The sequence below is a fragment of the Gymnogyps californianus genome, chromosome 12 (genome assembly GCF_018139145.2).
Source record: "Gymnogyps californianus isolate 813 chromosome 12, ASM1813914v2, whole genome shotgun sequence".
NCBI lineage: Eukaryota > Metazoa > Chordata > Aves > Accipitriformes > Cathartidae > Gymnogyps > Gymnogyps californianus.
The window spans coordinates 7,286,418-7,313,558 of record NC_059482.1 but is presented as its reverse complement, the minus strand read 5'-3'; the positions used below and the strand labels follow the sequence as shown (position 1 = coordinate 7,313,558).

The 27,141-nt window shown below is 37.9% G+C and overlaps 1 protein-coding gene across 1 annotated transcript in view; it reads left to right on the top strand.

The window, feature by feature from the left end:
- VAT1L (vesicle amine transport 1 like) overlaps positions 1 to 27,141 on the top strand; it is a 64,422-nt gene that overhangs the window by 17,878 nt on the left and 19,403 nt on the right. Inside the window, exons 4-7 of the mRNA XM_050904208.1 lie at positions 5,058 to 5,200; positions 8,032 to 8,135; positions 9,376 to 9,431; positions 11,193 to 11,387. Coding sequence (XP_050760165.1) covers positions 5,058 to 5,200; positions 8,032 to 8,135; positions 9,376 to 9,431; positions 11,193 to 11,387 — 498 coding nt within the window. The remainder of the gene's footprint in view (positions 1 to 5,057; positions 5,201 to 8,031; positions 8,136 to 9,375; positions 9,432 to 11,192; positions 11,388 to 27,141) is intronic.

The following is a 27,141-nucleotide window of genomic DNA, read 5'->3' as shown; positions in this document are numbered from 1 at the left end:
CTAATAGATGTCATTTTGCAGGTTGGTAACTTTTAGATGGTTTGTTCCTATAGCCCCTGCTATAAAGCTGGCCTCAGTTTACATAATAGCAGAAAAGATGCTTTCTTGAAAGTATGCTGGTCTATAACTGCTGTAATTCAGTGCACAGTTTGCACATCAGACTGAGGTCTGGCTTGTGCCATTAGGTCAGACCCTTTCAGAAATCCACTAACTTATACCCCTTATTTATACTTCATCCAGTGTTAAGTTAGTATTAATTAGCTAATTAGATTAGTAAATTTTCTTCTATTCATGCTTTCTATATTGACTTTTAAATGTCAATGACTTTTTTTTTACTTTGAAATTGTTTAAATGCACAGAACAGTCTATTTCATTTTTACTTCTTAAAAAATCTACTTTTCTGTTCTTTTATGTGATTATGTCAGTGTGAGAAGTTTCCAGTCCTGCAGGTTTAAAGTTGGGTTTTAAAGCAAAGGAATGTAAAGAAATCTCAATCTTTTTACTGGATATACTACTATAAGGATATCCATTTATAATAAATTCTGTAATAATCATATGTGTAGATTAGGTTCAACATACTGGTTTTATAAATTGATAGGATACCTTGAAAAGGAATCCATCAAACAGACTTTGAAGCTAAAGAGACACAAGACTTCTGTGCCAAATCCGGTATTAGGAGACATGCTTCATTTCCACAGAATGCTTTAATCCAAGTTATTAATTTCTTTGAGGACTCACCGTGTGGAGTTCTGCATGATAAGTACTATATAAAATATATATCTCTTAAAGGAGATTAATTCCATTTGAAGGGAATATTTTGTAACCATGTCTATCGCTTCAGTGAAGCAATTGATCATTTTTTTCAAAGACTGCTAAATCCTGTTAAAGGTAAAATTAATTGTCCAAGTGAGAATTATTTTTTGCCACTTATTAATTTTCCCAGGTTCAGGAAGCAAGAATCTAGTCAGTACTTACATGTAGAAATTTGCATCATATACGAAAAATTAGATGTGTGAAGAGTTTTATTTTCATTTTTCAAATCATGCTGTTGTGGTTTAACCCCAGCCAGTAACTAAGCACCATGCAGCGCCTCACCCCTCCCCGTGGGATGGGGAGGAGGATCGGGGGAAAAAAAAAAAGTAAAACTCGTGGGTTGAGATAAGAACAATTTAATAACGAAAGTAAAATAAAATATATTAATAACTAATAATAATAAAAATGTAATAATAATTGTAATGACAAGGAATATAGCCAAAAAAGAGAGAGAAATAAAACCCAAGAAAAGACAAGTGATGCACAATGCAATTGCTCACCACTCACTGACTGATGCCGGAGCAGCAATCTGCCCCTCCCGGCCAACTGCCTCCAGTTTGTATACTGGGCATGATGTTCTATTGTATGGAATACCCCTTTGGCTAGTTCGGGTCAGCTGTCCTGGCTGTGCTCCCTCCCAGCTTCTTGCACACCTGCTTGCTGGCAGCGCATGGGAAACTGAAAAGTCCTTAACTTAGGATAAGTGCTACTCAGCAACAACTAAAACATCAGTGTGTTATCAACAGTATTCTCACACTAAATCCAAAACGCTGTACCAGCTGCTAAGAAGAAAATTAACTCTATCCCAGCCAAACACAGGACACATGCCTATCTAATTAGACACCCTCTTGGAAGGTTTTAGAGTTCATAGACTATTTCTGATAACGTGGTGCCTCCTTCCATACCCATGTGGTCTCCACGGTGAAAGCTGGTACCAGAGATGATGTGGTTTTGTCTGGGCAGGGAGGAGACAGAAAGCCCTTTTGTCTCTGTCTACCACAAAGTAGTTTTTAGGAGGGGAATGGCTTTGGAATCCAAAAGACAGGTCAGGGCTTGTGTGCCCCTGTGATCAAAGGGTTCTTCCTGGTGGGAGTGTGCAGGGGGACAGGAGCCGGCATGGGTACCTCGCCTGCCCCTCCACGGCCCGGGAGGAGGATGTGCTTCCTTCCAGCTGCAGAACCCTTTGTGCATACTTCATTTGTGAACTGTGGACATTCTGAACACCGGGGCCTCGCATACTTGCAATTAAAATGTATAGCCCTCTAAGCACTAGCTACTAATCCAGAGGTAGCTAGATGACTTGAGGGATTAGAAGAGAGACTTAAAAGTGACTTGCGTAGCCACAGTGCTGTTTTGGAGCTTAGTCGAATTCCACAGAAATTAGTGAAATGTTTGAGTTCATAGGTTGAGTTCAATTCGCCTATTTTGGTGGGGAAAGCATGAAAAGTCCAATATCAGCCTTTACTCCTAGATTTCTGAGATACAAGTACGAAGAATACTTTGCACAAAAATAAGTACAAGTCAATGTCAAATTAAGATCTTCAGAAAGCTGTAGAAGAATGTTTTGTGGAGTTGCCTCAAAATACTTCAGTGATGTTGTTCATCCAATTATAAAAGTACTGGTCATATGAGTCAGTTTTAGGCTTTAAATATCTACAGAAAGCTGGAAAGTATTCTGATCTGGGATTTTAGATAAGCTTATCTCTATGGGGGGAGGGAGGGGTGTACTAATGAGTTTGAGTTGGGAGGAAAATAGGTTATACACATCCTGGGGTTTTTGTGCATTTTTCCTATTCATCTGACTGTCAGTTTGTTCAATGTTAATCATCTTCTGCAGGAAAAAAATCAACATGTTTTCTGCTCTAATATTTGACCTTTAAACATTCAATGTTTTTGATTCAGGACATACTCATTATCCCTCGTCTTCCCAAGTTAGAAAATGCAGAAAACTAATTAGAGAATAGATCAATAATATCAGAATTTCAGTCAACTAGCATACGTTATAAAATACGGACTTATCTAAATCACTGTGGGTGATGGTTTTCTGGGAGACACAGAAAGTGAGAAAAGAGGATTGCTAGTGAAAATGACTAAGAAAAGGAGAGATCCAAAATCCAGATTAATTTTTTTTCTTGTAATTTTATGTTACAATATTTGTGGAGGCTGGAACCTGGGCTTCAGAATGGTAAGTAATAGAGAAATGAAGTATGAGAACAGTGAAACGTTTTCTCCTCCCTGAAGACATTACGGCTTGTGAGATGAGGCCCCTCAGGAATGGATTTTCCTATGATTTCTAAGAGATGAGGGATTCCAACCCAGGAAAATGGTGGATGATTTTAAAAAGAAAAGGTCATTTATGTTTGGTATTGGATTACCATGCTACGCATTCATACCTGGGTCCTGCTGTAAGTTTCTCTGAGCTGTTGGACAGGTGGTTCAATTTGCTGTGCTATTCCACTTCTCATCTTTAAAGTAAGAATGAGAATGCATCCCTTCTCCTGCTCTCTTCTCTGTGTCTATTGGTACCTGTCCAAAGGATCACATAAAACGTGCCTTGCTGTGTAGCTGTTTACTGACTAATCCAGTAGGAAACCAATCTGAAACTCCTGGATGCCACCATATATAAATAATAATATTGTCCTCTCTTGCGATGTTCAGCTCAGAGGATTGTCACTAGCAATTAGATTCAGCATTATATGTGAGGATGCCAAGACCCCCAGGGTATGCAGGGTTATCTAATTATTCTACTGTAAATAAAACCAAAGCACTGATTACTGGTATTTACATACTAATAATCAGGGTTTCTGGTTGGAATGAACAGAAATGTGTTTATCCATGGATGATTTTACTGGTCATGCATACAGTTTACAAATGACAATCTTCTGGCTGTAAATATAGGTAAGAATCTGCTGAATTCCATCAGACATTATTTTTAGAATGACGGTGCCATTTCTTGCTTCTGGGCACATCCATGAAACTGTGCTAGCTCTAGTGGAATAATGTGGTTACAACAAGAGGCAGGATGTGGCTACCAAAAGCCTGTCTTCTATTTCTTAGTGTATTAAGAGTAAAACAAAACCCAGGGCTGTAGAAAGATGACCTGTTAGGATCTTCTTTGAAATCTAGATGGCTCAGCATTTATGCAGTGCTTCCCTTCTCTCAGCCACAAGAAATTAGAGGTTAAAACTTAGAGAAGTTAAAGCCTTCTGGGGCCTGAAGCTAGAAAGTCGAAGTACAGACATTTGAATGCACAAATTCTCTAACGCCCCAAGTCCTACCTAAACACTGACATAGCATCTGATTGACTCCACGGGATTCCTGCCCAGTCACAGGAGGGATACACTAGGAGAATGATTTTCCTATACATGCTCTAGGCCATTTTATTCCCTTTGCTGTTGATCAGTTTTGAGGTTGGGGCACTGGCCTAACCAGACCTGTTAGTGTGACTCAAGGCTATTTCTGCCTTTTGAGTAATCAGTGATAATTCTTCTTATTAATAAGAGGTAAGCCAGATTTGCTTTACTATGCAGTATTTGTTATACCAACTTGCTGTCTCCCACTGAAACCATAAGAAAATGTGATTGCTTAGGAACGGTAGACTACATGCTGTCCTGGGCCTGACTACACTAGACCTTCTGTATCAGGACTGCAAAAACCTGAAGCATAAAAGCTGTATCTGAGTATCAGAGGAGCCAAGTATTTTCACATTATCTGCCAGAAATTCTGTTCTGGCATCAGGTGCTGCAAGGCCTTCCCCGTGAGCAGAGAGGATTTGAATCCCACGCAGAAGCAGTCAACACTGTTCTGAGGTATGAAGTGCAAAGAGGACTGCCGACATTACTCAAGGGGCTCTGGGGGAAGTGCATATAGGATGCAAGTAGCAAATGAGAAATATTTCTCTGGCACTCTTTGAGTAATCATTTTTGGTGGTCCTCATAACTTAATGCCGTTTCCCTTAAATTATACTGCCTTTGTTAAAAGATCAAGAACATCTCTTTTCCAGTCCAATTTTTATACATTAAATTATTTTTATCGCTGCAGTTGCTTTGTCTTCAGAATATCCTTTTGATTTAAGTGTATTTTTCTTCCTGTGGCTGAACGGCATGGCACTGGCAAGAAATTAGTTTGGGAAGTCCTTGCACATGTTTGGTCTTGGATTTTGCTGTGTCATGAGTGAATTGGCAGCTGCAAAGTCTGTCAACCAATTTCCATGTCAGTGAACTAACATAATAATGTGTTTGCAGGGTCAAGCTGTTGCTCAGCTCTGTTCAACTATTCCCAATGTTACTGTTTTTGGAACAGCTTCATCTTTCAAACATGAAGCAATCAAAGACTCAGTAACTCACCTGTTTGACAGAAATGCAGACTATGTTCAAGAAGTAAAAAGGTAATCTTTTATTTTCCTGAGTAAGGGTTGTATAGTATCTGGCAAAATACTATGAAAGACACTGGGCTGGTCATATTTATGGGAAGAGATTACACTTGTGAGTTTGGGAATTGTTTATTCCAGATATTCCATCTGTCCACTACAAGGGACAAGATAGCAAGCATCTCCCTATTTCTTTATAAGCGACATAAGCTTTGTTAGTCCATGTTCATACTCGGACATCTATTGTGAGCAAAGTAAATTAAGTGAAAAAGAATAAAGGTCTTAACAGAAGGATGTACTCAGCTATTATCTGCATATGTAGTAGCTCACTGTAATGCACTAAGATATTTTCAGTGGATCTGTAAGTTATCCAGGTTTTGGAGTTCTCTGGTGTGTTTCTATCTGCCTGGGTTTTTATCCTCTGCCAGGGATTGATATCAGAGCATGTGATGTCTGTTTTAATTTCAGATCCTTAGATTTTGTTTGTTTGTGTTCAGATTAGAATCGTCCTGTTGCCTTTTGAAGTCATCATGTGTGTTTCTATTTACATGCTTTCAAATACTTTGTCTAACTGTTTTTAGATATTGATGTTGATACAGGTGGCAAAACTTTAGAATTGATAAGAAAATCGTAGTAAAAAATGTCTTTTTGATTTTACTTGTCAGACAGAGGAGAATAATGTTTTCCCTTCATCTTGTATCTGTCAAAACACTAGATTGTGTAGCTGGGCATAAAACAAGAAATTTCTCAAAGGGGCACCCCAAGGTAGTACAGTTGACAGGCTTCCTGTCAAACTTATGCATTCCTCAGAGTGACATGCAAAGTCTCAGAAGATCTCTTAGTGTGAGGGTTACAAAGGGGTGGAATTCTGCTCTGTTAAGTCTGTTAAAATCCCTTTTGGTGATCCTGCATTTTCACATACTTTTTCACCTCGCAATAGACCAATGAGGCAGAGAACCAGTGGGTACAAAAGATAAAATGTAGATACAACAGGCTAGTTTTGTGCTTCTTTCCTGGTATAGAGGTGCGTAGTATTAGCACAATTGATAGTCCTGATTAAAAGTCAGAATTGGCACCCTGTAGAATATGCCAGTACTCTGATTTGTTGCTCAGATCCGTGTATTTTCACTTTGCATTGAAAAAATAAAAAAGTACAGGGGTAATTCTGAGAATTTCAAAAGACAATTTGTCTTTATAGCAAAGGCAGTGGGGGGAACAGTGTAGTTGGTTGGTTTGCTGGATATTAGCTGTATACTATGTTCTGCTTAAAATGTTTGCCTGGCCAGCAGGGAGGACAGCTAGTCTGCATTTGCCTGCTGCGCACTGGGTCCGGGGGAGTCCTAAGGGAAGGGGAAGGCTCTTCATTTCTTGAGAGTTTGTGAGCAGGAAGGGGTGGGCCTGTGGTTGAGAAAGGATAGTGGTAGGAACCTGCTTTATTGCGGGTGACTGGGGTATTCCAGGGAAGAGCTTTCATCAGGAAGCAAAGTCCAAAAACTAAAACGACCCCCAAAAACCCCAAACAAATGAACAAACAAAAAGAAAAAAAACCCAGAAGTGATATGAATGTGGAAATGTTCCTAGGGGATGAGGAATCAGTTCAACCGTGGAAGCCACTGAAAGCTTTTTGATTGCAGAGTCAGTATTCGTTTACAGTGAAAGCTCATCCAGTGGCCTGAATATAAACAATTTATTACCCCACATACGGCAGCAATACCGAAGAGTAAAGTTGTTGGATTTTGTTGCTGTTTGTAACCAGTGGATGTCTGAGTATCACCTTTGTTTTGTGAGGAACCAGAAAGGTGCATTACAAGCCATAAAGCTTTACCTCTTTCCTGACTTCTAATTGCAGTTATACCACTGCAGAAGGCATGGTCATCAGGAGCTAATTGATGTTCCTGGGGATTAGATGCTATTGACTGCCCCTTAAATCTTTGATAGTCTCCAGGTTGCAATTTTCTTGTAGTGTCTGCACCAGTTATTTGCATAATTGTTTAAGAGTATTAATCAAGAATTTACAACTGCTTGGGCTGTTTACTTGATTAGGAGGTAGGATATTAGATTTAGATCAAACTGGTGATAGGATTTTGCAGGCTGGTGTTTTGCCAGAAAAAAAAGAACTAAATCAGGATATTTGAGTGTATTTTTTTCTTCGTCAGCATCTTATTAATGTTGCATTCACAAAGCTATTTATTGGAAAATTATAAATATGCAAACTATTTATTGAAACAGTATAAATACAATCAGGCCATATTATAGAAAGCAGAAAGTATCCTTAGAGCTGGCTTTCTAGCTCTTGGTGACTTCTCTTTATGCTTGATTTAACTCTGCTGACGTCTAGTTGATACAAAGTCTGAAACAGAAGACTCTTTAAATAACTTTACAAGGCCATCATTTTATCTGAGAGGATAAGAACTGTTTCCTTACAAATTCAGAAAAAGAATGTAAGATGTGAATAACAAAAATGTCCTTTTTCTCTGACATTCATTGGTCAAAAAAAAAGACATCTGACATTTGCATTCACTCAAAAAGAACTTTATATCTATCACCTGTTTTTTGATAATATAATTTTACTGAAAGCCCTCAAAAAGGGGGAACGAGATGGTTTCCCACTCTTCTAAGCCTGAAGGGCGTGGGTTGGCTAGTGCAACAAACTCACATTCCAGCACTGAATGAGTTTGAATTGCCTTTTGATGAGGAGAAAGTTTTCACGTAGTCAAAGCCTCAGCCTTAGAGTCCTTTCTAAAGTACTTGGAAAATGTTAGTATTATGTTAACAATCAGCCTGTATCATGCTGGCTGACTAGTCCTGTGGATCTTATTGCAAAGTGAGATTTCTTTCTTGCTTTTTAGAATCTCAACAGATGGAGTAGATATTGTTTTGGACTGTCTTTGTGGAGAAAATACTGGGAAAGGCCTCAGTCTTCTCAAACCACTTGGGACTTATATTTTATATGGTGAGTGGAAAAAGCCAGGTGCATATTTCAAAACTAAAGCTTTGCAAAGCTTAAAATCTCTTAAAATCACCCATGCCACTCCTTCCAGAACTGGAGGCTGCCATGTTATACTTTCTCAATTTGACCATTTCCAATCAAGGATTTTAGTGAAGCTGAGCATGGACTAAGTTTATTGAGAAACAATAGGTCATACAAAGAAACTCTTAAAAAAAATTTAAAAAAATAATCCAAAAGTGAAACTGAACGTACGTTTCAGGTTGTTAAACGTTATTGGGTGATACAGGAGAAGTGTAGGAGAAAGCTTGGATCTCTCATTCTACACACCATAGGAATCACAGCGTGGCCAAGGAAACTGTAATATAGTTCTTGTGGGAGGGAAGCTGGGAGGAAGATTTCAGAAAGAATGCTATCGTTTTTATTTGACATGACTTTAAGGAATTCAAGCCCAGGCTTCTGTTCACAAATTTCCATTCATGTACATGGACTGCTTCACACACTGAGTAAACATGTCTTTCTTGCAGTTCTGCCGGGTTGCCATGTTGTGTGTTGATAAAGCAGGCCAAGCTTCTGTAGGAGGACAGCTGAAGGGATTGCTAAACTTTTGAAATGAAGAATGTATCTGTATCGCAGTGGAAGGTGCAGTGGCATCATGGATAAGCGTATCTGCTTCCTCGGGCGTTCATCTAGCTAGCTGGGTGGCAATAACAAACGCATTGTCACTCGGATATCTGCTTGGACTGTACAACCCAGCCTGGCTGCCTGTTTATAATGAAGTCCCTGCCAGTGAATTGTCATTGCGTTTGTTAACAGGTTGTGGTGTACAATGCATGTATGGTCACACATGTGGTGGTCAGATAAATGTATCTTTACAGATACAGAGGAAGGACACCTGTGTGGTGATCGCTGCTAAGTCATAGTGTCTCAGAGACAAATGGCATTTTACTGCAGAGAAGGAGAGCGCCATAGAAGAGTTTTAGTAGCACCTAACCTGTTCCTGCTTTTGGAAGATTTGATAGATTGTTTTTGTCATCGCAGAATACCTATAGCCTTGTAGGGCTTAGTCACCTTGGCCTCTTTGTTATTTATTCCCAAAGTATAAGGATGTCTACTAATCCCTTTGAAACCTGGGGAATTTTTTTTTTTTTCTTAAATATGAATCATGGAAATGATCTTGCATATAATAAATGATCTGCTTGTCAGCATGTAATAAGTTGTGTGTGAATGTACTCATCTTTTACAGGTTCATCTAACATGGTTACTGGGGAGACAAAAAGCTTCTTCAGTTTCGCAAAATCAGTAAGTGTCCCAGTGCTGTGATTCTGCTCTTTCCTCTAAGTTCAGTCTTTTCTGCAGCATTTTCATCTTTATCATTCTCATTTATCTCTACTAAGTTGTGGCTTCTGATGTTGATAAAGAGAGTGTTTTTCTGACTTCAGTGTGGTCTGGCATGTCTTCTTCTAATACGACAGCTAGACAGGAATTGGATCTGTGTGCAATGCATATTTAAATTGTTAGCTATCAGACATATATCTCTTATATAGCTAAGTTTAAAGTTAGACTGCATTATTTATTTACTTATGGCAGAATATCATATACATGGATATGGATAACTGTACCCCGTAGGTTCCTCATATCTGAAAACACTGTCGGGACAGTGCAGTGGATTAAAGGAGATATATCTCCTTTAATATCTCTTAAGATGGGGCTTGTGTCCAGTCATTTCCAGCTTTTCAGAAGTCAGTTCCGTACAGAAATGCATTTTTCAGGTCTCCATGTTCATTTCAAGTGATGTCAAAGAGATGATGATGTTGCATTTGTTTCCTAACTGATGATGTCAACAAATCCAAAATTCAAATGTTAAATTTTTTTTCTTCAGCTTACTACAACAGCAAAAATCTGTTCAGAAATCCTAGAGATCAAAAAAGGGACAAATTATCAACTAAACTGCTAGCGAGAAATAAGTTAACCAAGAGTGAAAGTGATTCCTTCAGACAAGAAAAACAGGGAGAAGTCTTGACTAAAGATCTATCATATGATCTTTCTGCCAAGAGCTCATTTAGTGCTTCCAGCAACAACCCCTTCCCAGGAGAGATTAGCTTCAAAAGTCTCTATGTAGTTGAAAACAAGATAAATCAAAGACTGTAGCAAGAAGCTATCTTTGCCTCCTACATTTTCTTAATGGTTGTAGTGGCACGATCTTTGTTATTGTCATGTGTTTGTGAGCTAAAACAAGATAATCTTTACTATGCAGCCTTTTTACTGTTAATATAAACATATCCAGATACGTATAATTTGTAGGGTAGGTTGGCCCAATGAAATCAATTTCACCTGAAATGTTTTTCAGATACTACTGGTGTTTATTGAATGAATAAATATGAATAAATGGAATTAATTAAAAAATCATATCAAATTTTGTGTAAAAGTATAACTAGATTCTTTATGTAATTATACTGCAAAATTAACGCATCAAAATTGTATGAAAATTTTAATTAAAAATTGACCCATTCAAATAAAACTTGCTAGGAAGTGCTGTCTCAGTCTCAAGGATGCTTTTGGGCTAAATGAGATAAAATAATTTCATTAGATATTATGAGGCTTGCTCCAATATCACAAACATAATAATGGGTGAGACGTAAATGGAAGCTGATAAGCAGTGCATGGATTCCTTGTTTTTGAGAGAAGAGTAATAGTCAGGAGTTGCTTGTGAACGTTTGGGAAGCTCGCATGGCTCTCTTGAGATAACAAAGAAGGATAGCAGAAGTAAGAAGGGAGGTCCAAATTCGTTACTTCTAGACCCATGTCCTAAAACCAGATCTGTCCACCAGTCTGCTAACACCCTAATCTCATGCAACAGAAGGCTGTGTTTTATTTCCACATGTCAGCTGCATACTTTTTTGCCTCTTCCTTAAATAAATCCTTACTGCTTCTCTTGGCTGTTGCTTCAGATCTGACAGATGAGTCGGGTATCACATCTGCCCAGACCGTTTTCTTGTGAACTTTCCTGTACATGTCTTGAAAAATGTTTTTCTAACCCTGCTGTTGTTTATTGCTTTCCAGTGGTGGCAGGTTGAGAAAGTAAATCCTATCAAGCTGTATGAGGAGAACAAAGTCATTGCTGGATTTTCCCTGTTGAATCTACTTTTCAAACAGAATCGAGGTGGCCTGATCAAGGGTGTGATGGACAAACTGCTAAATCTATATAACAATAAGAAGATCAAGCCTGTGGTTGATTCATTATGGGCCTTGGAAGAGGTAGGAGCAAAATTTCTTTCCCCACTTTGAAATTTCTGAACTATATGCACCTTTAGATGTAAAATTAGATTTAAATATGTTTTCTAGTTATTAACATATTCTGCTTTTTAGTTTGTGCACAAGTTGTCTCCAAAGCCCCTGCTATTCAGAAACTCCATGATCCAGAGTTATCCACACATTTCTCTAATAAATATTTCTGGAGTTTCAAATGCTCTGTGCAAAGTCCTTGAAAATACTAATAATAAATGTGGTTTTTCAATCTTAGAGAATTGTTTCTGTTTCCTAAGTGCATGAAACATGTGACTAACAAGTGCAGCATGAAACGCAGACATTATAATTGAAAACAACTTAAAATCCATTCGGAGGAAAAGATCTAATACTTAAGCTTTAGTTTCAGTATTATATTTGTGCTAGCAAACCTTGGAAGCTTGGAGATTTTCAGGAAGTTACTGAAAAGGTATCACAGGCAGTCAAATCAGGAATCACTTTTAATGTAAGTTACGTTTGTGGAGTGTGGGTCTTTTGGTTCTTTTTTTCCTTCTAATTGCTCAGCTCTCCCTAAAGACATGTAAAGAAACTAATCTGATCATAGCCTGGGCAATTATAAGCCCCTTGACCAAAGCACTGTTTCTGAGACCTTTATACTTAAGATGCTGATAAACGAACGTGAGTATTTTTGGAGGTGTGAACAGACATTAACATATAAAGAAACAGCATGATGATAGTAGCACCGCCAGATTAATATTTGTGTTTTGTCTGTTTGTGAAGTGCGCTGGCCCTGACACATCACTTAAGATGCATGAGCTGTAAGAGCTCTGCTGAATGTGGATTGTAGTCGTATCAGTGTATGGTTGCTGTTCAGAAGGTGCTGCAACAAAATTCTCTCTGTGTCTGAACACATTAGCTGGTATTACCACGCATCCATGAGGAAATAGTAACCATCAGACTTAATACATGAATAATTTTGTATTTTATTAAGATTTTTAATGCCCTGTGGGCAGGGTTTTGAGCCCAGCAAGTTGTTTCTTATTCAAGTGGCATTATAGCACCACCATTGTCATGGACACAGGTAAGATATCTTGAGTTGCGTGGCAGGACTCCACAGCCTATGACAGTTCTTGGAGCAGGATGGATTGCATGTTCACTGGGGCTCGTACGTGCCTGGGCCAGGTTATATGACAAGGCGTGTACTGCCTTCGGTTGTGCTCACATCGGAACTATATGTCTCTTCATGCCATCACTGCGTCTGCCCCAGTGTACCCCAACATGCCACTTTACGTGGTACAGCAGATGCAAACCGTCCGGCAGGATATGGGCTCCGTTTGTTCCTCTCCAGCAAAACAGAGGAATGACAACTTCCCCAGGAATCTCCTCCTGTTTCTCCAAAATGAGAGGCCACACTGTCACTGACAGCAACTCAGTAACACCTCGGGGTTTTACCAGCCAGTGGCGTGGGAGTGGCTAATTCTCACCATTGAACTGCTGAAGGGAAGTCAGATGTTGTGATAAGATCAGCTGGCTCAGGCAAGACAAAATCCTCTGCTATTGTCTGAGAGGGAGAGCCCTTTGAAGAGCAGTGTAAAATAGAAATGGGATCAGATTTAGGTTTTTGATGTGGTTTTTTTTATTTAATTATGAAATAAGCTTACAAAGTGTTTTGAAACTTTAAGTGGTACAAGTGTCTAGATAGGCATTCTGCAATTTCTTTGTTCATGTATTGGTGAGTAAGAAAAGAATAATTAAAATAGTAGCAATAGCTTAAAAAAATCTTGATCGAGGACATAACATGAAAAATTGCACATGGCAGGCTGATCTTACTAGACAACATGATGGGAATTTGTTGGGAGACTTCTGTTTGATAACATTTCATCTAACATTTGGCAGTAACACGCACCATCCCTACCGGTAGATTGCGAAATGTGTAAATACATCTGTTAAAAAGTGCAGTCTCGAAAACTACAGCTCATTTGTCGCGCCTGCTCACTTTCCATGAGCTCTCTGGTAGTTTACAAAGGAAATGTCTGGCTAGTGTCTTCAGGGATGTAACAGTGCTAGAGGTGTCCTTGATCGATTGCAAAGTATTACTGAAATATTACGCATTCAGGGCATTATCATTTGGGGGATATATTTTTGTGGCTATAAAAATAACTTAGGGCTGACTCTCAAGTTAATATGATACACAGAAAAATGTGTCATAATTGAGGACTAAATGGAACCAGACTGAAGAAAGGTTGGTATGTATTTTTGTTCTGTTTTGGGAGGTTTCTTTTTTTAACTCCATAGCTCTAACATCTTCCCCCTTCAGCGTTTGATATCTGATTGCTTTTCATTTCCTGTTGGGTAAGCCTGATTTTTCTCCAAATGTCCACTTTCATTTGACCCTTCTCAGTAGTCTTCATTAGATACTAAACAAAAATGACCAATTTTTACCATTGATGCTTTGTGAGGAAATTTCCTGACCCATAAGAGCATTGAGAATAAATACGTTTAACTGAAGAGTGACGGAAAGGTGGACTCCCTGCGTGGCATTTGAAAATGAATGATTGAATAGTTTTTTATGGAGGAATATCACCCTCTCCAGAGGCTCACGGGAGAATCCATTTGTCCTCTGACTAGCAATTCTGCCATAGAGATGAGCTTGAATCCAGTAAGTGACATTCAAAATGAAAATATTTTAAAGAAAAATCTCAGAGGAGCCTTAACCATGGGACACCTTTCCAAATGTTTAAATACCTGAATATATCATCACATACATAAGTTTTGATCTATACATGAAAAGCATATCCCCAACATATTCCTTCAGCTTGCTTTATTCACTCTGCATCTGCATTTGTTTTCATGTATTCCTTCTTTGTGCAAGTATCAATTCACAAATTAATGCAGATTCTCTAAAGCCAACATGGAAGACACCTGGTTTTCTTCCAAAACTGTGTTACAGTACAAATACTTACCTCTTCAATCCTATATCAGTTGCAATAGCCATCTATGTATCAGAGCTGAAAAGCGTTTTTGCAGTCTTAGAAGACAATGAGTTGTATCTACAGTGGTGTTCCCCTGTGCTGCTTAAGGCTGGTTGCTACAGGACCGCTTCCTTGCATGATAACCCCAAAATTGAGGGCTTTATGTTCTAGTGCTTGTGAGAACAGCCAGCGAAAGGTTTTTTGTCTGTTTTAATAGGTCTCCATGAACTGTGTGAAAAAGATTTCATTGTTCTAAAAGCCTGGTATGGTTCCTTGAACAGCATTTATTTCTTAATGCTTTCTGCAGGAGTACACAGTTTGAATTTAAGAATATACTGATTAGAGAATATTGTAATTGCAGTGAGATTTTTGCATTTTAAAGTGTTTCAAGTGGCAGTAGTACAGGGTTTAGAGAAAGTTATTAGATTCCCATTTGTCTATCACGTAGTATATGTTGTGATGTCTAGTTGATTGTCAAATAATATTCAAGATAGCAGAAATTATTAGACAGACTTAGTTTGATACTATTCCTGTTGAACAATGCAGCATTGTCTGAGTATCAATGAGATCATTCTAATTAGGATATAATCCCTTCTGGTGTTCTGATTTCTGGTTTAGGGCCTTGTCCAAAGGCCATGGAAGTCGGTGGAAGAACTCCTAGTTTCACTGGCCTTTGTTTTAGGATGAGGATTGCCCTGCGTCTTCAGTACAGGCTGCTTAAACAAATTTACCAATTGACTGAAGAGAGAGTGGGACAGAATTTATTCTGGATGGAAACTTAGAAGTGACTTCACTTTCTTCAGTGCATCAGATTATTGCTGACACAAGGGAGATCACGATCTAGACTACTGACTACTGCTATGGAGCAAAACTATTTGTATTGCTGTGTTATCTGTTGGTGTTGGCTTGGGAAGGGTAATTTTTATCGCAAATTTACATCCATAAATCCTAGTAAAGTCAAGTCTGTTCTCAAGTAGGCCATTAGAGCTGTTTTATGATGTTAATGTAAGAAAGATTTAACTAAGAGAGACAGTAACAAAATCCACAGATACTTTAAAATGGAAATCTGACTGGGGAATTATTCATCATGAGATGAGTGAAGTCCTACAATAAATTAGCCGCTGTTGAGATGTCTCGCTATTTTGCAGCTATTTGTTTATGCATTCAAGTGTTTAAAAGACGAGATAATTTGTAGATGGTGCATGCTTAAAATACTGTTCTGTAGTAAAAAGCTGATTGTCTGGTAAGATAGCATTTCATTACAAATAGTAGAGTTTAAAACAGAATTAGTATTCAGTGAATATTTGTTGAGCTTTGTGGTTGTTTCTTTGTTAGTAACTACTTATCTAATCCTTAATTTGCAGTTGATCGCTCTTCTTCATTCTGATTAATTTGTAGAGTGCATTTATGCATTAGCATTCTCCTGAGGGTCTGTGAATCTTTGGCTTTACACAGTAGATGGTTGGAGGTTATTAAGCAGGATGAAAACTGAAGGTTCTCAAAAAACCTAGTGTGAATAAAAATGTACACGTTGCACTTTTTTCTATTAAAATTCTGTTTTCTTCAGCTTTTTATAATTGCAAAAGAAAATATATACTTAAGGTAGAACGAGTTATTGACAGAGAAGTTACATGCATCTTCTTTGGTGATTTACAGCAGTTAAAAGCAGCACTGATAGCATGTAAAACAGAAACGCAGAAATTCTTGCACATGAACTGCCGGTCAGGAAAGTGACAGTGCAAAATACGGTCCGTGTCATCAAAATATCTGTAGGCCCCTTTCCCTCACACTAGACTACCTGTTTCAAAAAGGACTCTCAGTATGTCAGACAGTTTTCAGACTTGGGCTATTTTGGCCCATATGGGTGACCAGTGAGGTTTTGGAAAAACATCCTGACTACAGATCGATGTTGTGTACCAAAGGATTCATTGCATTCTTGTCTCTCACATGATTTGAAGGAGTGCACTGTTACACAGTAATAATGGTATCAAAGACCTGTACTGCCCTAGGGCCAGTAAGAAAGATGAAGATACTGAAACCTGTGAAATAGAGTTGCTGCTTACTCTTAAAAAGTAACAGGATATTGCAAGATCAGGCCGGTACCTTATAGTAGGCACTGAACGTCACCCCACGTCATTGTTTTGTAGTGATAATGTAATAATGTCTTCAGCGGCTCCTGAGGAAATAGTAATGCAACAACTCTAGCCCAGATCCAGGAATATACTGTGGCACTCAGCTGTGATTGAAATCAGTGGAATCAAAGCACTAAATACACTGACGGATCAAGCCCTGTGGGTCTTGATATGAGTGTCAAAGGACTCTAATGACTGTGCCTTGTGGTCAGCGCATAAAATATTTTTGACTGGAAAGAGCCCTGCACCTTAATTTAGTTTGTAAGGATCACTGCACTATCTGTCGCTGGTTTTTCTGGCTGAATAATTATGAGCGATGTTGCAGGTCTAGCTGTAAATACAATTTCTATATAATTGAGATTTCCTTGTCTTGAAGCCAGAGCTTTTGTCTATAGTAAATTGCTAAGGAAAAACCAAGCTGTGTTTAAGAACCTAAACCTAAAGGAGTGCGGTGCCACTGATCGCATTATAGTAACATTATAGGATACCTGCTGATACAATAATTGCCTTTAAAAGAAACATTTTCTCATATGTTGCTGTTCTCATATACCTTCTGTTCTCTGCGTTAGCTTTCAATGTTATTAGCGTGCAAAGGAAAACAGTAGAAACCTTACATCTAAGATCACAGCCTTATCACGTTGCAATCCAGTGACGAGAACTGAGTGAAGGAACGCTTTCCATACGGAATTTATAGCATGTTTTGGGGAGGGCAAAGCCATCACAATATGTCTGGTTTTAGCACTGTTCTGTGGCTTCAAAGGATTCAGGTATGGTAAACCTGTTTTCTTCCACTGAACTCATCGGCTTGTATAAATTACCATCTCAGTGCATGCTTTTAGATATCAATGATATCAACGTTATTCGGGGCGGGGGGGAGGGGGGCCGGGAAATCTCAAACCCGTGATAGCAGAATAATAACAGTGAACCCCCTAAAGCAGAGACTTTAATTTCATCAAAAGCTATTCATGCCTTTCACTGATCTTAGCTTTAGGGCAAAAAACCTTGCATATATCACTGTAGTAAGACATAGAGAAAATTGACCCATTAGTTACTCTTAACATAGTAAGAGGGCAATCTAATAATATCAGATCAGGCTGGTACCTTGTTATGAATACTAAATGCCATCTCGTGTCTATTTTCTTTTTTTGTGATAATATAATAAAGGCATGCACAAGTTTTTCTCTTTTCTGCTTGATGAAAACAGATTCTTCAGCTGAACAAACTGCACCCTTTTTGAAGTCAAGTGACTTCTATAGCATTTAGAACCTGTATTTGTTCTTCAAGGTAAGCAAAATAATCTACAGCAACATGATAAAAGTGGAAGTTCATTTATAACCAAAGTAATAACCCACCCTGAAATACAGAAAAGAGTAATTTTTTCATAAGCATAATTTGCAGTATTATATTGTAGAAAGAGGGAGATGTAACTCATTCTGTGAAAACTCCCATGAGCATATCGGTGTTTCCTTTTGCTATGATTGCTCCGCTAGCATTACAGTGCAGAGTCTGCTTGGTTTGATGCTGCGAATATTTCTTTGACAGTACTTCACTTGCAGTTGTTCATGAACTGCTTTCTTGATTTAGGGGTATTAGCTCTGCGCATATACTGTCCTGTGATACTGCCTTAGAACTCTCTTTATTTTTCCTGTGTGTGAGATTGTGTTCCCTTTGATTGTATAAAATAAACATCTGTAGTTCAAAGTAAATTTAAATGTTTTCTCTGTACATCACCATTGTTTCTTTCTATACAAACAAGTCTAACACAAGTTTAATACGAGCTTCATGCAGATATCAAAGCGTACAAAAATGCAAGGAGCTATGTCTTACTGATGTAACAGGTTTCCAAATAGAGATGTGGGGAAAGCAAATTGAGAAGCAAACCCTGAATAATTCAGGGTAGCTTGCTTCTGTGTTCACGATCAAATTATACACAGTTATAGGCCAAAATATCTTTCAAATTTTGGGAAGAGTAAAGGGAGAGTTATTCCACTTGAGTTTTACCTCACTAACATTAAATGTGATGAACACAAGTTCTAAATGAATGAAAATTGAGCCATGAGTAAGGTGGTTTTTAATAAGGACTTTGCAAGGAATTTTTCCCAAGATGCTTATCTGAAGTAAATATGAATTAAAACTCCAAATAACTTCAGTACTATATGCTTAGAGGAATAAAACATACCTTGAAAGTACTGGAAATTAATCAGGTATTGCAATTGTTTTCCCTCTAAAACATTGTGTATACCTGATCATGGGATCCTCACTGCTCTTACATGAAATATTCAGTTCCTACTAAATGCCTATGCAATTTCATTTACATTTCTTCCCCATTTACTGCTGTTTAACAGGACTTCATATTATTTCATAATACATTCTACCCTTCCTACCTGTATCAGCGAGTGATGGCATAACCCAGTACTCTTTTTGGCTTCACACACTGTTGAAGGCAATGTAATGTGATTATGATTTTATTAAGAGTGAGATAGAAAGAAGCAAGACAAGACTTAGTTATAGGCACTGTGGCTCCATAATAAGGCCTCAGATATGTAACATTAGCTATGATTACCACAAAATCAGGTTGGGTAAATGAGCTGTTTTAGGAAACTCAGACTTCACTTGTTAAGTCTGTTAAGTATGTAAGCAGAAGTCAATTATTTTCAATTGCTATATATTATTCATAAACACTGTGTGAAATTCAAGCTACATAAATGGAATTTAATTAAGTAATTTATTTCAGCTCTGTGCTTTCCTTTCTTTTATTTTCTTTACCGCTTCTGAAATTTAGCTTGTTTTGTCTAGCCTGCCAGTTGAATACCTGTGTTTAAATGATTTTGCCATCTAGAGTCTTCAGAATGCTCCTTTGTGCATGCTAAGAATATTCATGCTATAATACTTATTTAATACATAAATAACAAAAGAGACAGTGGATATCTTCACTTGCCTGATGCCATGCAGCATGTTAGTGGAAAGATCATGGATCAGCCTGAAAATCTCTAATTTCCAGTTCTGGCCTCTAACAGCCAAGCCCCTGGGCTGTGTCTCAGCATCTCTGAGTGATTCAGCATCTCAGCATCCTTTGTGATTCACTGCGTTTATTGGGGGCTCTAATCTCCGAATGGTATGTGTCCTACCAAATTTCAGTAAGCTGTTTCACTTCACGGGAGTGGTATCTTAATGTTTTGGAATGAAGCAGCAGACATAGAGAAGTATTTTGGCAATATTTCTGGTGGACATTGATTCTGTGTTCAAATGTTGCAGTTACAAAGGTTAGAAGCTGACTAGTGTGAGACTAAACCTCTCTCAATTAACATAAATACACCCTGCAGCTACAGCACTTTTCTAATCTACGTAGCACTCTGCTAAGAATTAATTAGTTATGGAGATACACAGGCAGAAAATACTTTTCTAGAAGGCATGAGACACTGGAAGTTGAAAGTGCAGTGGTGAGTCATGATACATGTTTCTGGGTCAGGACAGATTGTCATTTCTGCTTGCCCTTGTGTGCCACAGATTATAGCTTTCTGTAACTGCAGGCCAAAGGAAAACAACATGTAGACTTGGTTCCTGATGGGTAATGTGAGGGCGGGGGGAAATAGGCAGGAAAATAATATAGGAAGCATTGGTAGATTCCACTCAAGAAGGTGTGCTGCTTCCAGTTAATTAAATTAGCAACAGGAGATTGTGTATGGGAAAAACTGGTTTGTCATTTATTAGAAAAAATAAGAAACCTGTTACATGGAGCAAGCTGCTGATTGATTACTGTGAAGAAGCAGTATTTTACAGGAGTAGTCTGCTTACTGAAATGTATTAGCTGGCTTTTAAGTAATTGGCACACATTCCTTATGTATTGAACTGATACGGTGATACTGTACCTGTGCAAGAAAATAACAAGAGACCTAGCTAGGGAAAGCTTTACCAAAGCAGAGGGGATATACTTTAGACATCAAGGACACCTTTAAAAACACCAATGTGTGTGCGTAACTCCAGGATATAGAGTATATTTCTTCTATGTTTATGTTGAATGTTTGACTCTTAACACGTTTGTTTTACACTTCATTTTTACTGTTTGTGTCGTAGAATTCAAGCTGTTCTCAAGAGTCAGGAAAACAGGGTTTCATGGAGTCATTTCCCTGTTCAAAAACAATTTCTAGACTCTTCATGAAGTATTAGAGAACAAAAGCTACTTACTTTTATACCCTTGATCCAAACGTGCCTCAATCCTTTCCTTTTTATTTCTACCTGACAATGCAATGAAACATCTGCCTGTCTTCTCCTAGTCTTGCATGCAGGTTGATTAAATATATGCCAATACATTACATCCACCAGCAGAAATAATTTTAAATGGCTTCTAACAGAAAGTTTACTTTATCTCCTGTTCCACAGAGTTGGTAGTACCACTAACTGGAAAGGAATTCTTAAGATTTGGAACAGTGAATGTTTTCTGTCACTCAGAGAAATAACTATTGGATGCCATAAATGAAAAACACGAGATAAATAGCAGGTACTAAAGGGAAAATATTAGAAACTCAGTTTTCAAAGACACATTTAGATGCTATTTCATTCTTGTGCTATGCGCTATTAATGTGTGTAGTTTAAGCCACAGAGTCTGTGAATGGAACCTCGGATTTTCCTCTGTGTCAAAAAATTCCACTCACGCTTCTTTGTTAATTAGTTGACTGGTTCAGAAAGAAAGCTCTCGGTTGTACAAGTTGAACTGGCAGGGACTGCTAATGTGAGAAATTCAGCTTTTCTCCCAGAGTATCATGAAATCTGAGGTTTGTGTTAACAATTCCTAGCGATTGTTTTCATTCTCTCAGAAACTTTTTTTGGTCTCAGTTCAAATTTAAAAAGACCTATTTTCCTAAGTGCTCAGGATTTAAAAAAAACCCTGAGATAGAAATAATGAAGTCTACTTGGTGATGTTGAGAGAGCTGAGAGATGTCATCCTTATGTCTGGCACAATACAGAATACAAATAATTCAGATTCCTCCTGCCTTTGAAACCTTCCCATTTTCAAACTGGGAAGAGATCCCTGATGATGATTTTGGATGAGGTTTTGGCCTCTGATTTGCAAAAAATCAGACTAGTTAGTTTGGGGTTTTTTTCTAGCTATAATCTATGAGTCTAATAGTTCATTAATCAATGAATGCCTAGAAAGCCATCTAAGGAGTCACTGAAAAGAATCAAAAGGGAGTGGGAGATAAGAATAAGGAAAACATCTCTCTCTATCTAAATGTGATAGGTCCATTTTGTCTAAATGGTGCTACGTTGGCAGCGTTGGTCCCTGTGGCCATCTTCCATGACTGACAGTGAGCAGAAAGGTTAATAGAGCAGAAGGGAATGAGATGCTTTCAGAGACTGCAAAGTTACTGTGGTGAGAAACATCAGTAGGTACTATGCTTTCAGCATTTCTGCTGTATATTCTAGCTCACATTTTTCTGTTTTGGGGGATTTTGGGTGCTTGGCCTATAAAGAGATAGCATTGACAAGCTTTTAGCTGTGGTAGAAGGATATTTAGTTGTTAGTAGACACAGAACTTTGGTAAATGAAATTAATTGGTCCTTTTTGGTTTTAGAAATGCCTTTCTAAAGTGAACATTCTAGCTCTTCTCCTGGGATCTGCTTATCAGTGTATCTATGTAACAATAGCCAAAGAAAAAGTAAGTTGTTAGTTCCATCAGCAAAACCAAGTTTGTCTCAGCAACTAATCATGTTGATGAGTAGTTTTGGCAGACTGGTAGAATTTTTGGAAATCTCTTGAGCAGTAGCACAAAATTCATCTAGCAGTAGCACAAAATTAATCTCCTGAGTGGTTGTTTTCTTTTTTTATTTTTATTTTCATACTAGTAGTCTAATTAAGTTACTAGATTCTCTTTATTGCAAAGAAGACACAAGTTTTGTGTTCTATTTCATACAACTTTGCCGATATCCCCAAAAAAGCACTTATTACTGTCTTATCTACAAAACTTGTAGATAAGATAATTTTGTAGTTTTATGTAGATAATCTACACATTAACCAGATGATCCATTGCTGGTATTGACTGTAATTAGGAAGGACAGTTGAATATTCGACTTGATGAGTCAACATATTATGGTGTTTGAGTCCTACCTTACACACATTGAGATTCATTACTAGACCATCACAACATGGACCAATTCATTACTGTCTAGAGAGCAAGAGAATGAGTATCCTGGTCAGTGGAAACTGGCATCTTCCAGGGTGTGCTTTAAGCCCACTCTTGGGGCTCACCAAGAGACTCATGCGGTTTCCCCAAAGGCTGTGAAAGTTGGTCCTGCACACTTACTCAGTAGTAGCAGCAGCACGCACTATGTACAACTCTGTTCTGATGCCACCTGAGTATTGGGCTGTTCTGATTCGGAAATTTTTTTTCTATTATCCAAAATCCCCTGTCGTGATTTTTAAAGTCTTAAAGCTTTAAGATTTTATAACATTTTACAACATTAATGCATAGTATGATTAAATTCTCCTCTTCTAAGTATAATGGGGAACTTTTTAGTTGAAAGCAATTTTACCCTGAACAAAATGCAATGATTGTATCCAAAATAACACTTTATTTTAGTGCATAACAGTCATTAATCAAGATAAATGTTCTCACCTAATGAAAATGGCTCATATATTCTTTTCAATCGTTTTAAACACAGATGAGTTTTAAAAGCAAAATTACTCTTGGGCATAAAGACATGTCTTAGCATAATATAACCCAAATTTAATGTAATAATTGAGAGTTTTATGTGGTATTGCAGTTTAGTAATGATATTATTGCTCATTGCAGATAATGATATAAATTAACACCAAGGCAGCAAAGCAGATATATTGTCGATACTAAAAGGTTCCTATATATATTAGCCTGCTGTGAATGATTGAACACAGAGATTTTGTAGGCCAAACCTGTATGTTACGATCACTGACTCAGAGAAAACAATACTAAAAGGAAGCAATGTAATTTAAGATTTTCAAATGAGCAACTGATTTTCCACTGGGTTGATTTTACTAAATATGCTAGTTTGAATATTAAAATCCAGGCTTTGAATGTGGTATTAAAGTGCACACATTTGAAAATGTGGGCCATATCTATAAGAAATAAAGCCTTGCACATCAGACAGCTCCAAATCTTTGTTTAAATGCATTTAGTTTAGTAGAATAAAGGCTGTGTAAAAGTGAATTCCCTACCGTCACCAGATATCGACAACCTCGAGAAGAACCTGAGTTTTTTTCTATTACATGCTATGGTTATGTCCTGGGTAAAATATCTTAAAGATCTTAAACCTTCCTGAGGAAGAAGGGCACAACCTTTGAATTCTTTAGCAGAAGTAACACAATGCTGTATCTTTTCCTTCAATTTAAAGGAAACATCCAGTGTAACTCTAAGAGTTCCTGCAGTTAAGCCTACGTTAGCCTAGAGCTAGCAAAATGTGTGTTATTAAAATTCTTGCCTATTTTCCTGAATTACTGTAGCTAATATACATGCCATTTGCTTTTTTGGTGCATCTACATGTGCAAGTTTAATTGAATTAGATTAGAAACTGTCTCAGCTGAATCAGTGGCGTTCTATCACATGACCACTTCTGCTTTGGCTCCCTGCTACCAATTACATAGCAATTTGATTTCAGTCGATACAATGTAATGCTAAGCTGAATGAGTATTCACACATGAGCATTAAACTTCTTGTAAACTAAATCAATTTTTATAGCAATCACGTTGGTACAATGCTTATGTGGAGTTAAGATCTTAGTATAGGCTTAGAATGAGACATTTTTTAATAGTGCCAGGAGAAATATTAAGTAATAAAGCAAATAGGACTGCAAAATATATTGTGAAACTGTCAACTAGCGAACAAGATAAATTCAAATACCTTTCATCTAACGTAGATGAATGATTTCAATCTTACTGTAAACTGATATAGCTCAAACTGAGGATAAGCATGAGTCATCCTCTCTAACATTACAACTGTATTACAATTTAATATATCACCGGGTTTTGTTTTTGTTTAAGTATAATTTTAATGAAGTTGTGGAGTGGCACCCAATGGTAGGATCTGACTTAGCTTTTTGATTAATCAAAAAATGCAGTGATGACTTACGAATAATTAATTTGCAATCCTCATGGTACTACTTTCTGAAACAAAAAAAAAATTATACAAGAAATCAAAGGAGAAATATTTTCTCATTTGGATCGTTAGAGACCTTTGGGATTTACCTTGATGAGTTTCAAGAATTTACATAATTGGTTTGCTGATTAGGGATGAATTTTATTGGAGAGAATCCATTGTTACAAAAGAACATGGAGATTTTTTCCAAAGACACAATATTAATGTGCTCTTGTAATTTGATCCTAGTAGGTGGATTTGTATATGAAGCTTCTCAGACTTTGGAAATTATAGTGAGAAGGCTTTTTAATGATTACGTCTTTACTATCTGGATGAGTGAATGTTTACTGTATTTTGTAATCAGTAAGCTTAGTTGCCATGGTTTGGAATAGTGGTTCTGGAATAGAGCAAAATTTCTTCTCCATAGTAGTAATAAAGGAAGACTTAAACTTCCTTGGAATAAGCAGACAGGTAGTACAGGAATTTCTGATTTTTTATTACTGATTTTAAGATCCCATACTGTGAAATAAATAGCTCAAAATAGAACTCAAGGAAGAGTCCGAGGCATATGTGATAGAAGGTCTTTGGGAGTAAAAATATTTGACTCACTTGAATTGGTTAGAAAATATGATGAAAAGTTACAGTGGCAGAAGTCATGTTGGTCACAGGTTTTGTGCCTGACTTAATCACCTGCCATTTGGGAAAGGTAGGGGAAGAAGCACATGTTTTCATGAGGCAGGATCTTATTACAAGGTTCAAGTAGAAGAAAGCAAGGCACAGTAAGCAACCCCTACTACTGCAAGACAAAGAAGAGAGGCCATGACAGGGAAGGTTAAGGGAGAAAAAAAGGAAACTACTGTCATGCAGGCTGTACTGCTTTAAGTCTGGATTTAAAAGTGTTGGTGAGAAGTAGTGAAAAAATTGGTGGTGCTGGTAAGCTATGGAGAAGTCTCTAATAGTGAGGCTGTAGAAATGAGTTTTTTGTGAAGATCCAGTTATTGAATGATGGTTCTGGTGGATTAGAGAACTGGAACAAGCCTGAAAGACAAATGAGGGGGGAGTAATATAGGCCATCAGCATGGAGTGCTGGTCAAATAATAGGAGATTAAAAAGGACCTTCCTTTTGGAAAGTTTTCTGTAGTTTTGCAGCTTCCTAAAACAAAGCAAATCCACTCTAGTGAGGTACACACATAGAAACGTCTCCTTCATATAAGAAACTGTTTTGTTGCCAATAAACAGAAATTTGAATAAACAGGTACTGATAAAAGCTTGGGAAAGAGCAAGAAAGTAACCACATGCGGGTTTTTGGTTTTGTTGTATCCAGAAGGTACTTGGAAGGGCTTTTGGCCTAAACATACAACTGTAAAAAGAATAGCTGTGTTTTCACCATAGTAGCAAAAAAGTGATAGTACAAATTACCTTTTGCATACACACACAAACCCAAATGGTGCGTGTAGGACTGCATCCTGGAATGGGGCAGAGTAACCAATACTAATAATACATAGGAGTTAAATGTCCATCTTTATTCACGCCTCAAACCTCAGTGTACCCGGCTGAGCTCAGGTTGCATTATCCCTGATTTGATCACATTTGGAGCACGTGAACAGTCATATGAGGAGAAGGGCTGTTGGTTAGAGAGACAATAAAAGAAACAGCATCTAGAACAGGCACTTTGAGCTTTCTGGAATAATTTTCTTATATTATTTGGCTCTGAACACTAAAAATTGTGCTAGCCTGTACACTAAAGCTGTGGTATGGTTTAAAGGGCCACCTGGCTGAAGCACTAGCACACAGCAGTATTCCTATGGACTATGTACATATTGTGTGTTGTTGTAAAGACAAAGAAACCAAGGCATGTAATTCGAATGTTTTGCACACAGCCATACAGTGAAGCAGTGTTAAATCCATAAATAATATCCACAGGTGCTGTCACTGTGAAGGTTTAACACTGCCATTAATGTAAAGTCTGCTGTGCCTGGAAACCTCGGGAATCAGGGCCCTGTAGTCCCAAGTGTTGCTCAAATGAAGCGGAGTCCCTGCAGAAAAGAACCTAGTCTTTGGTATTTCATGTATATTCTGGTGTAACTGCATACACGTACAAAAACATGGTAGAATTGGCATTGATTCTTGATAATACATGTTCAAGAATCACCTAATATTTTGCAAGCTGGTTTGTTGGGTTTCCCCCTACTCCCCCCAAGTGCCAGTGCTTGTGCCCATTTGCCCAGAGGCAGAGTTAAGACATGGATTGACTTGGAACACCTTGAAGCTAGTTAGCTCAGAGGCAATTCAGAATGTGGTGTCAAAGAAAAGATTCTTCTGTCTTTAAATAGTGTCCTGCAAATGTCTAGACGGTCTGTGTGAAAAGCTGTGGTTCTGGAAGTATTTCAGACTTGGAGCTCTCGTATGGCTGTGAAACAATATAGTTCCAGAAGGGCTGTCTGATCTTTTGCTTGTGTGTGAAGAGGGATCTCTTGTTTGCCAGATTCCCACAGAGAAGTAACCAGACAGGGTTGCTGCTGCAAGGCTGTGCAGAGGAGATCAACAACATTCACCTT